General features: G+C 44.8%; 1 protein-coding gene across 4 annotated transcripts in view; it reads right to left on the bottom strand.

Moving 5' to 3' along the window:
* The window catches only part of LOC118365676 (alpha-1,6-mannosylglycoprotein 6-beta-N-acetylglucosaminyltransferase B-like), a 53,564-nt gene that overhangs the window by 40,172 nt on the left and 1,333 nt on the right, over positions 1-12,059 (bottom strand). For 2 of the 4 annotated variants that reach the window (XM_035748050.2, XM_052488418.1), the window contains exons 2-6: positions 11,411-11,550; positions 9,361-9,412; positions 8,343-8,464; positions 1,102-1,231; positions 801-931 (exon numbers count right to left, since the gene is read on the bottom strand). In XM_035748050.2, the coding sequence (XP_035603943.1) occupies positions 801-931; positions 1,102-1,231; positions 8,343-8,464; positions 9,361-9,386 (409 nt within the window). In that variant the 5' untranslated portion in view covers positions 9,387-9,412; positions 11,411-11,550. Of the gene's footprint in view, positions 1-800; positions 932-1,101; positions 1,232-8,342; positions 8,465-9,360; positions 9,413-9,890; positions 10,172-11,410; positions 11,551-12,059 lie in introns of those variants that run through there. The other 2 variants (XM_035748053.2, XM_035748060.2) reach the window with 2 other exon arrangements.

The raw sequence follows: 12,059 nt of genomic DNA, 5'->3' as shown, positions 1-12,059 counted from the left end.
ACGTTCTATGATAATATATATACACTGAGTGTTCAAAACATTAGGAACACCTTTCCATGACATTTTTGGCCATCAAGGAAAACGCTATGTCTGGCGCAAACCCAACACCTCCCATCATCCCGAAAACACCATCCCATCAAAGTGAAGCATGGTAGTGGCAGCATCATGCTGTGGGGATGTTTTTCATCAGCAGGGACAAGGAAACTGGTCAGAATTGAAGGAATGATGGATGGCGCTAAATTTCTATTTTATTTTTATTTAACCAGTTAGGCTAGTTGAGAACAAGTTCCAATTTATAACTGCGACCTGGCCAAGATAAAGCAAAGCAGTGTGACACGAACAACAACACAGAGTTACACATGGAATAAACAAGCGTACAGTCAATAACACAGGTGTTCTTTCTAAATCGCCTCTTCAAGGGGGGTGAATACTTTCACATGCCACTGTAATGTTTGGTATACTCAGTGTATAATAATATATGCCATTTAGCAGACGGTTTTATCCAGAGCAACTTACAGTCATGCATGCAGACATTTTACATGCGGGTGGCCCCAGTGGAATCAAACCCACGACGCTTGGTGTTACAAGCGCCATGATCTACCATCTGAGCAACACAGGATCCAACTGTAATTATAGGTCTCTGTTATGGTAAGCTTCTCTAGCTAATGTTATATGATGTAGTTCCAATGTGGTTCCAAGTTTGGGGTTTGATTCCTGCATGGCCCCTCTGTACTGTAAGTTGCTTTTGATAATAAATGTATGCCTACTAAAGAACCATATTGTATTATTACTAGTCCTACCTGTCTGCGGTCTGTGGTCGTCTTGTGGTCGTGGTGTGTGGGGCTGATGACCGAGGCTTTCCAGCTTCTGGGCCATTCTCTGTAGCTCTCGCTCCACGGACCGCACCAAGCCCTCCTGGTCCTGCCGGAGACTGGGTGACCACACAATTACGCACATACACACCCACATGAGACTCACCAGAAAAATGTAGTTTCAGTGCTGTGTGTCTGATTCAATGTTGAATTTATGTATTCAATATCCAATAACATGATTTTAACTACTTTGTCTGAGTGTGGATGTGTGTTAGGAGTGTAGATGTACCTTTGCAGAAGGTTAGTAAGTTCTTCTTTAGCAGGCTGGGGAGTGTCTCTCTCCCTCGCTAGCCGCTGCACCTGAGAGCTCAGAGCCTCTAAGCGTAGAGCCAGTCTTCGCACGCTGTTACCATGGTGACCTGGGGGATGATTGACAGCACAGAAAGTTGATATTATACACTGAGTGTACAAAGCATTAGGAACACCTGCTCTTTCCATGACATTGACTGACCAGGTGAATCCAGGTGAAAGCTATAATCCCTTATTGATGTCAGTTGTTAAATCCACTTAAATAAGTATAGATGAAGGGGAGGAGACAGGTTGAATGTTTTTTAAGCCTTGAGACAATTGAGACATGGCTTGTGTATGTGTGCCATGCAGAGGGTGAATGGATAAGACAACATATTTATGTGCCTTTGAAGGGGGTATGGTAGTAGGTGCCAGGCGCGCCGGTTTGAGTGTGTCAACAACTGCAACACTGCTAGGATTTTCATACACAACAGTTTCCCACGTGTCTCAAGAATGGTCCACCACTCTAAGGACACCCAGCCAACTTGACACATTTGTGGGAAGCACTGGAGTCAACATGGGCCAGCATCACTGTGGAATGCTTTCGACACCTTATAAAGTCCATGCCCCAATGAATTGAGGAGGTTCTGAGGGAAAAAGGGTGTGCAATTCAATATTAGGAATTCAATATTCTTATTAAATACTTTTTTCTTTACATAGTTGAATGTGCTGACAACAAAATCATACAAAAATGATCAATGGAAATCCAATTTAGCAACCTATGGAGGTCTGGATTTGGAGTCACACTCAAAATTAAAGTGGAAAACCACACTACAGGCTGATCCAACTTTGATGTAATGTCCTTAAAACAAGTCAAAATGAGGCTCAGTAGTGTGTGTGGCCTCCACGTGCCTGTATGACCTCCCTACAATGTCTGGGCATGCTCCTGATGAGGTGGCGGATGGTCTCCTGAGGGATCTCCTCCCAGACCTGGACTAAAGCATCCGCCAACTCCTGGACAGTCTGTGGTGCAACGTGGCGTTGGTGGATGGAGCGAGACATGATGTCCCAGATGTGCTCAATTGGATTCAGGTCTGGGGAACGGGTGGGCCAGTCCATAGCATCAATGCCTTCCTCTTGCAGGAACTGCTGACACACTCCAGCCACATGAGGTCTAGCATTGTCTTGCATTAGGAGGAACCCAGGGCCAACCGCACCACCATATGGTCTCACAAGGGGTCTGAGGATCTCATCTCGGTACCTAATGGCAGTCATGCTACCTCTGGCGAGCACATGGAGGGCTGCGTGGCCCCCCAAAGAAATGCCACCCCACACCATGACTGACCCACCGCCAACCCGGTCATGCTGGAGGATGTTGCAGGCAGCAGAACGTTCTCCATGGCGTCTCCAGACTTTGTCACGTCTGTCACATGTGCTCAGTGTGAACCTGCTTTCATCTGTGAAGAGCACAGGGCGCCAGTGGCGGATTTGCCAATCTTGGTGTTCTCTGGCAAATGCCAAACGTCCTGCACGGTGTTGGGCTGTAAGCATAACCCCCACCTGTGGATGTCGGGCCCTCATACCACCCTCATGGAGTCTGTTTCTGACCGTTTGAGCAGACACATGCACATTTGTGGCCTGCTGGAGGTCATTTTGAAGGGCTCTGGCAGTGCTCCTCCTGCTCCTCCTTGGACAAAGGCGGAGGTAGCGGTCCTGCTGCTGGGTTGTTGCTCTCCTACGGCCTCCTCCACGTCTCCTGATGTACTGGCCTGTCTCCTGGTAGCGCCTCCATCCTCTGGACACTACGCTGACAGACACAGCAAACCTTCTTGCCACAGCTCGCATTGATGTGCCATCCTGGATGAGCTGCACTACCTGAGCCACTTGTGTGGGTTGTAGACTCCGCCTCATGCTACCACTAGAGTGAAAGCACCGCCAGCTTTCAAAAGTGACCAAAACATCAGCCAGGAAGCATAGGAACTGAGAAGCGGTCTGTGGTCACCACCTGCAGAACCACTCCTTTATTGGGGGTGTCTTGCTAATTGTCTATAATTTCCACCTGTTGTCTATTCTATTTGCACAACAGCATGTGACATTTATTGTCAATCAGTATTGCTTCCTAAGTGGACAGTTTGATTTCACAGAAGTGTGATTGACTTGGAGTTACATTGTGTTGTTTAAGTGTTCCCTTTATTTTTTTGAACAGTGTATATAGTCAGGATCTATTCCGTTACCATGTGACCAGAGTCTCTCTTTTTTTGGTCAGGTCACATGGTCAGGGGAAATCCTGGCCCTGATCTGGTAACATACTGTATTGCACAATAAAAGAGCATACCCATGGAATATAATATTCACATCCTTTTTCACAGTCCATGTTATAATGGCACAGTGAGAAATACACTGAATTCTGAGACATGGACAAATAATGTCATGAATCAAACATTCCAAATGGAAACCCCTGTATGGACCACCTGTACACACATCATACTGTAAATGTCAAAGCCAATCAGGCCCTGTCCTAAAATAAAATATCAGATTGCATCATTACCATCAACAGATTACGTAACGCCATCTATTTTTGTTGAATTGAGTGATTATGGTCGTTCATTTTCCATATTACATGCACCTAGTGCAAGGATTTTAATTGATTTTTTACAGTGAGACTGAAATGTTCAATATGCCTATTTTAGGACAAATGGCAAAGAGTCATAATTCCTGGCATGAAAATATTGTTGGAGTGGTAACTGGAGCTCTTCACATAATTACGCTATTCTCACGTGGCTTTGTGGTTTCAGACCCCCCCACACACACACATGCAGGAACGACACCCGAGCATACACACACACACACACACACATGGGCACACACACCCACACACATAGACACACTCCTAGACATAAGTGAATGTTTACCCAGACGCCATAACGGGTAACGCTGGCCCTTGACTCAACTTGATGACATCAACCTCAGTTCTAAAGTCATATTGAGGTCAGGTTGAATTCAACATTCTCACCCTAACACTGCCATTTCATATCAGTCAGAGATGCAACGTTTACTGTAAGACATTGCCCATCATCATGTGTAGTGCTCTTTGTACACTATGCTCTGTATCTGTGTATGCCAAAACACATTGCAACAGGAGTGGTCTCAATATTGATGCCTTGTATGAAACTAGGCCATTTGAATTCTCTGCTGGATTCCCCACCAAAATTTGGATGACCTATGCTCCCAACAGAAGGTAAAAAGAGTTTACTGTGAGAGAAAGTACTTACTATGACACAATAAAAAGAGGCGATTTAGAAAGAACACCCATGATATATTATACTGAATCTACCATAACTACGTCCTTTCACAAGCATTTTTTGGTTTTCTGGCTACACGCCTACATGTTCCAAAAGTGTTCTTAAGCTATCCCCATAGGATAACCATATTTGGTCCCAGGTAGAACCCTTTTTTGTTCCAGGTATAAAGACAAAATGTAAAGTGTTGGTCCCATGTTTCAGGAGCTGAAATAAAAGATCCCAGAAATGTTCCATACGCACAAAATAGCTTATTTCTCTCAAATTTTGTGCGTAAGTTTGTTGACATCCCTGTTAGTAAGCATTTCTCCTTTGCCAAGATAATCCATCCACCTGACAGGTGTGGCATATCAAGAAGCTGATTAAACACCATGATCATTACACAGGTGCACCTTGTGATGGGGATAATAAAGGACACTCTAAAATGTGCAGTTTTGTCACACAACATAATGCCACAGATATCTCAAGTTCTGAGGGAGCGTGCAATTGGCATGCTGACTGCAGGAATGTCCACCAGAGCTGTTTACCAGAGATTTGAATGTTAATTTCTCTACCATAAGCCACCTCCAACGTCATTTTAGGGAATTTGGCAGTGCGTCCTACCAGCCTCAGAACCGCAGACCACATGTAACCACACCAGCCCAGGACCTCCACATCCGGCTTCTTCACCTGCGGGATGGTCTGAGACCAGCCACCCAGGCAGCTGATGAAAATGTGGTTTTACACAACCAAAGAATTTCTGCACGAACTGTCAGAAACCGTCTCAGGGAAGCTCATCTGCGTGCTTGTTGTCCTCACCAGGGTCTTAACCAGACTGCAGTTCGGCATCTTAACCGACTTCAGTCGGAAAATGCTCATCTTCAATGGCCACTGGCACGTTGGAGAAGTGTGCTCTTCACAGATGAATCCCGGTTTCAACTGTACCGGACAGATGGCAGACAGCGTGTATGGCATTATGTTGGATAGCGGTTTGCTGTCAAAGTTTGCTGGTAGGCATAAGCTACGGACAACCAACACAATAGCATTTTATCGATGGCAATTTGAATGCACAGAGATACAGTGATGAGATCCCGAGGCCCATTGTCCTGCCATTCATCCACCGCCATCACCTCATGTTTCCGCATGATAATGCACTGCCCCATGTCGGCAAGGATCTGTACACAATTCCTGGAAGCTGAAAATGTCCCAGTTCTTCCTTGGCCTGCATATTCACCAGACATGTCACCCATTGAGCATGTTTTGGATGCTCTGGATCGACGTGTACGAGAGCATGTTCCAGTTCCCGCCAATATCAAGCACCTTCACACAGCCATTGAAGAGGATTGGGACAACATTCCACAGGCCACAATCAACAGCCTGATCAACTCTATGCAAAGGAGATGTGTCGCGCTGCCCGAGGCAAATGACGGTCACACTAAATAATGACTGGTTTTCTGATCCACACCCCTACCTTTATTTTTTAAGGTATCTGTGACCAACAGAAACATATCTGTATTTCCAGTGAAATCCCTATATTAAGGCCTAGTGAATATATTTCAATTGAGGATTTTCTTATATTCATTTTTCCATGTTGTATATTTTTGTTCAGTGTAGAACCCTCTGTGTAAAGGGTTCTACATGGAACCCAAAAGAGTTCTACCTGGAACCAAAAAGGGTTCAGAAAACCAGCCCCGTAGCGGACACCGATGTCTTGCTCCCAGACAAACTAAACAACTTATTTGCTCGCTTTGAGGACCCCGCTCTGTGCAACTGGGTCCTGGACTTTCTGACGGGCCGCCCCCATGTTGTGAGGGTAGGAAACAACATCTCCACCCAGCTGATCCTCAACACTGGGGCCCCACAAGGGTGCATTCTCAGCCCTCTCCTGTACTCCCTGTTCACCCACAACTGCGTGGCCATGCACGCCTCCAACTCAATCATCAAGTTTGTAGACGACATTACAGTGGTAAGCTTGATTACCAACAACGACAAGACGGCCCACGGGGAGGAGGTGAGGGCCCTCAAAGTGTGGTGTCAGGAAAAAGAAAACTCACACTCAACAAAACAAAGGAGATGATCGTGGACTTCAGGAAACAGCAGAGGGAGCACCCCCTATCCACATCGATGGGACAGAAGGTGGAAGGTTTTAAATACCTCGGTGTACATATCACGGACAAACTGAAATGTTCCACCCACACAGACATCGTGGCGAACATGGCGCTGTTCAAGAGACTGAAGAAATGTGTCTTGTCACCAAAAACACTCACAAACTTTTACAGATGCACAATCGAGAGTATCCGGTCAGGCTGTATCACCGCCTGGTACGGCAACTGCTCTGCCCACAACAGTAAGGTTCTCCAGAGGGTAGTGAGGTCTGCACAACGCATCATCAGGGACACACTACCTGCCCTCCAGGACACCTACACCACCCGATGTTACAGGAAGGCCAAAAAGATCATCAAGGAAAACAACCACCCAAGCCACTGTCTGCTCACCCCACTATCATCCAGAAGGCGAGGTCAGTACAGGTGCATCAAAGCTGGGACTGAGAAACTGAAAAACAGCTTCTATCGCAAGGCCATCAGACTGTTAAACAGCCATCACTAACATTGAGTAGCTGCTGCCAACATACTGACTCAAATCTCTAGCCACTTTAATAATTAAAAATTGGATGTAATAAATGTATCACTAGTCACTTTAAACAATGCCACTTTATATAATAATTACATACCCTAAATGACTCATCTCATATGTATATACTGTACACTATACCATCTACTGCATCTTGCCTATGCCATTCGGCCATCGCTCATCCATATATTTATATGTACATATTCTTATTCATTCCTTTACACTTGTGTGCATAAGGTAGTTGTTGTGAAATTGTTAGATTACTTGTTGGTTATTACTGCACGGTCGGAACTAGAAGCACAAGCATTTCGTTACACTTGCATTAACATCTGCTAACCATGTGTACGTGACCAATTAAATTTGATTTGGTTCTTCAAAAGGTTCTCCTATGGGGACAGCCGAGGAACCCTTTTAGGTTCTAGATAGCACCTTGTTTTTAAGAGTGTAGACATAGACCGCCCACTATAACGGTCACTAGGCAAACATATAGTAAAACAAACATCACATAATGTCGTTTGTTCCACTTCCACTCAATGCCTCTGGCTGACCTAAAGCAGTAGTCCTTTTCCTTGTTTGACGAACCCCATGGTATACATAATAAGCGTACAGCAACCTAACCAGCCAGACTGCAGCAGACGGCCAGAAAAACAAGTCAACCAGGGGCGTAGTAAAAAGTAAATGTGTGTTTAAGAGGCCTGTCAGTTGGGCTTTAAGGGGCTATTTGGGAGGGCCGATCAAGGACTTCCTGATTGAGACATTAGCATTTGCACAAACGTAGAGTGGTCTATAAAATGTTGGGCTGGCCTGGCACTGAATAGCTAGTATTGAGCAAACGTGGAAATCAGACAATAAAATAGTACTGTAATATTTTGGGCTAGGGTGTCGGTGGTGTGGGGTTACCGGTGTGTGTGTGTGTGTGTGTGTATACACTGGTTATGGACCCACAGGGAGGTTGTAGATGTGGGGTCTGGGGGTCTGAGGATAGGGGTTAAACAGAGACCCCTTTGGGATTGGCTATCTACCCAATGACACATACAGGAAGGAACCCTATGATGGTGATGTCATCCCCTATCCTAGCCTGTTTACTCAGCTGACAATTACTGCATCACTCCTCACCAACCATAGCATCACTCCTCACCAACCATAGGACTACAGGAAGGAGTGGCAAAGAGAGAGAGTAGGGGAGAGAGAGAGAGAGAGAGAGAGGAGTCCACACTAGAAAATATCTCAGTCATGTAAAGCATTTCACTATCTAATCTATTCCTCGAAGAGTAGATCCATAGAAATACAGTATAATGAATGTAGATTATATTTCTATGCTTAGGACACTTACCCTGTTCCTCAGGGGACCTCCCTGCACCTGCCGGCTCCTCTCTGGTCATCTCTGGAGGCACCCAGAGGCTCTGCAGCAGCAGGGTGAGCAGAGAGACAGAAAGACACAGCACCAAACAGCCACTGGAGACAGACAGGAGGACAGACGGACATGGATTAGCGTTGGGCTTAGCAGAAATCATCACTACACTAAACTAACTACCTCTACTAGTAATGCAATAGCAATGAACTTGTATTTAGCTTCGACACGTGGTATCATATTGTGTATCATGTAGTGCCACGTAGAGGGGTACCAAGTTTGCCCTAAAGTCATGTCATTTGTTGTGGTGATCTCCATGTAGTCTCAGTTTGTCCTGCACTGAGCACATTGAGAAGAAGAGGGAATTAACTTGTTCCATGGACAGGCTTCAAATAAGAGCGGTTCTCTTAGTCAAAACAAACAGCTGGAGAGTGACGTGCTGTCATGGCGTGAGAGCGACTTGAGCAAGCGACTCCTTTGGGGTTTGGGTTTTTACTGGGGCAGAAGAGAACTGGGCTTTTCGTCGGAGCAAATCGGCTACGAAGAGTGTGTTCCAGAAGTGAAACGCCCTCGAGCCAAGCCAAACACACGGCCAAACTCAGCACTCAAGCCGGTTCAATTCAATTGAATTCAATTGTATTAGTAAAGCTCTCCATATAGAGAAATCTGTCAAAGAGATCTCAGCGACTGGCCCGGGTATTTGCGAAAACACCATCCACTATAGGGCTACCAGCGACAAAGAAAAAACTCCAAAATAAGAGTTACAGGAGGATACCACGTAGTTCAACACTTAGTAGGCCCATTGTTTGTGGGTCCAACAATCAGTCAAGTCAACCTTATAGTCCATTTACCGTATGTTCAGTCAACTCCTGATAAGTGCGATGTAACTGGCCTGACAAACATGCAATATACACATGCCGATATCCAGAGATCTGAACCGTATTCCTACACAGTAGATCTAGTCTTAATCAATTGTTAGGCTTTTGGGATGAGCCCTTACCTCCGGGGTCGCAGTGTAAAACGCATGATCCAGAGTCAAGATGTGGGCCTGACTGTGTCAAAACAGAAAATCATACATTAGAATAAATAAGTGTTATTATTAGTCAATAGTGCAATAACTTGGAAAAAGAAACGCAAAGAGATGCCGCATCTTTTTTTTAAATGTTTTTCCCACTGTTCTCAAAAGTGAAGATAAGGCAGATGGGGTAAAAATGGTTTCCTTTGTGTACAAGATCACCATTCAGTCCAAAACACCACATCACACCACATCACATCATAGTTTCCATTTACACTGATGGGAATATATTAATCCCCTTCCATATTCAGTCATAGTTTTGACGAGGCGTAAAAGTGGCTCAACGTGTGCCTTTGCGTTTCCTATTGAAAGTTAATGATACAATGATACATGTCACAAACTGTGCCAATACTCCAGTCCCTCTCTCTCTCCATCCTTCAGTCCCTTTGTTTTGTTACTCTGTGTGGTCTATAAGCCAGAGTTATGAAGACATTGGAACAGCCAGGAGTACTTACCGATTCAGCACGGACACACACAAACACACACACAGACCACACAAACACTCTAAGGCTCCGTCACGACCGGGCGGCAACCTCCTCCATCGCTCCCTCTTTCAAAAAAAGACCTGATAAAAAAAAAGCTGGAGAAAACGCGGGGCTGGAAAGTCTCATTTGTTTTTTGTCTCTTTCCCTCCTCCTCTGGCCTCCTTTTCTCTGTCCCTAGGCCTCTGGGTACGCATCCTGCGGTTGTCAAGGAAACCTGATTCCCCTCTTGAGAACACAATACCCATGGTGCTGCTGGGGCCTTTCACAGATACAATAGAACTCACGCTATTGGGTGACACAGCCTCTTTCAGCCCTACCGCCCATAATAAAAAGCCCTATTTGTGAGTGGAAACACAACTGAATTGGGGACTCTACTTGCTACTCCAGCCTATTTGAATGTCTTAGAGGGCATATTATGAGATTTAACACATAAATTAACTAATTTCATTGACAAAAGCAATTAAATAACAAAAACACAACGTTGTGCCTCATGATAGGCTAGCATATCAATAATACTTCTCTCTATTATTCCAGTTTACTCACACACACCACTTCAGGTCGCACACATTAGACATTTGAAGGACACCTGGCCTTAGAAATACCAGAGGAGAGGGGTTTAGACTGCAGGAGACAATTAGTAGTTGGACAGATGTAGTATGTGCAGTTCTTCATGCAGCCTGAAGAGGGCATCATAGTCCCAGTTTTGATAGGCCTATTTCCTGTTGTAGGTTGGTAATGACCCTTCTTCAGGTTATTTTTGTAGGGGAAACTCAACTACCATTAGAATGAGAAGACTAAAGATGATATCCCTTTCAGTTTTTATCCACATGTTTAAAGTTTTAAGTGTAATGAAATAAGGAAATTAAACTTATGTCCCATTACCACCCTCCCCTGATCGGAGGACAAATTTATCAATGTGAAATGTCAATGTCACTTTAATGTCAAAGGGTCTTTATAGTAGGTATAATATGGTCATTGTGACAATTCCACCGAAACTGGTAATGCAATTAACATTGAACGTCTTTAAGTTCAACTTGGCAAACAAACATCTCACTTAAGTACGTCCGACCTTGACATCAGCACTTGACGTCACACCTTTCTTCAAACACTGCAAGGTGTGTGTGTGTGTGTGTGTGTGTGTGTGTGTGTGTGTGTGCACGTGTCCATGTTTGTGTGCGTGTGTACGTGCCTGCATGTGTGTGTGTGTGCGCGCCTGCCTTCCATAGGTGTGATGTCACAGTGTGTCGGAGCGGAAGGATTTGATGAGCATAAACCCCCCATAAGCTTGGACCTCAAGGCTTACTGGCTTTAGATCCATCTGTCTCTCTCTCCCCACCTCAATCTCTCACCAAACAGTGGTATTCTCTGTCCAATCAAATAGCTCTGAGGTTAAAGCGTGCTATAAAATGTTGGGCTGGCCTGTCGCTGAATACAGCACTAAATGTGCTGTAGCCCTAGCGCGATAGTCAGCGTCCTATGGATTAGTGTACCTCACATGATATGAATACTGTCCACTCCTACAGTCATGTCTGTTGGACTGATGCCAGCAGCTGGCATGTAACAAAGGCTCCATTAACCAACTCCATGGTCATAGAAAAGCTGGCTTTGAGACAGACAGGACAGGGTAGACCTGAAAAGACAGGTAAACACAACAGAATTATACAGAGTAGAGAGGGAGTACTGTTGTGGGCAGTGTATTTATTCTATGTCATCATTGTGAGTCATATGAGTGGGTTATCATTCACAAAATACAGTATGTCTAAGGTCTTCTCAAAAAAACACATGATGGAGTGGACATGACGTGGACATTTGGCTATTTGTTTTTTCAGGTTTCATCACACACAGGCCTACGGCCATCACACACATAGGCTTGTTGTTGTTGCAAGAACACCAAATGAAGAAATGAACAACATAATGAGAGAATACAAAGCAAAAACACAAGGCCAGAACCATATTGGAGTGGCAATGATGGCCTAATTGAGTTATCTGTAATAACTGTCATGTGCTGGGCGTTGTTTTTGGCGTGTGCTTTTGAGTAGGAGGACAAAGCAGGGTTTTGTTAAAATTGCCTGGGTGCCTTCCAGTCCTTTTTCCAGTGCCCGTAACTACTTTGACAGACATCCAGGCCTGTAAACAAAG

The sequence above is a fragment of the Oncorhynchus keta genome, chromosome 3, assembly GCF_023373465.1.
Source record: "Oncorhynchus keta strain PuntledgeMale-10-30-2019 chromosome 3, Oket_V2, whole genome shotgun sequence".
Taxonomy (NCBI): Eukaryota; Metazoa; Chordata; class Actinopteri; order Salmoniformes; family Salmonidae; genus Oncorhynchus; species Oncorhynchus keta.
This window is presented reverse-complemented; position numbering and strand designations above follow the sequence as displayed.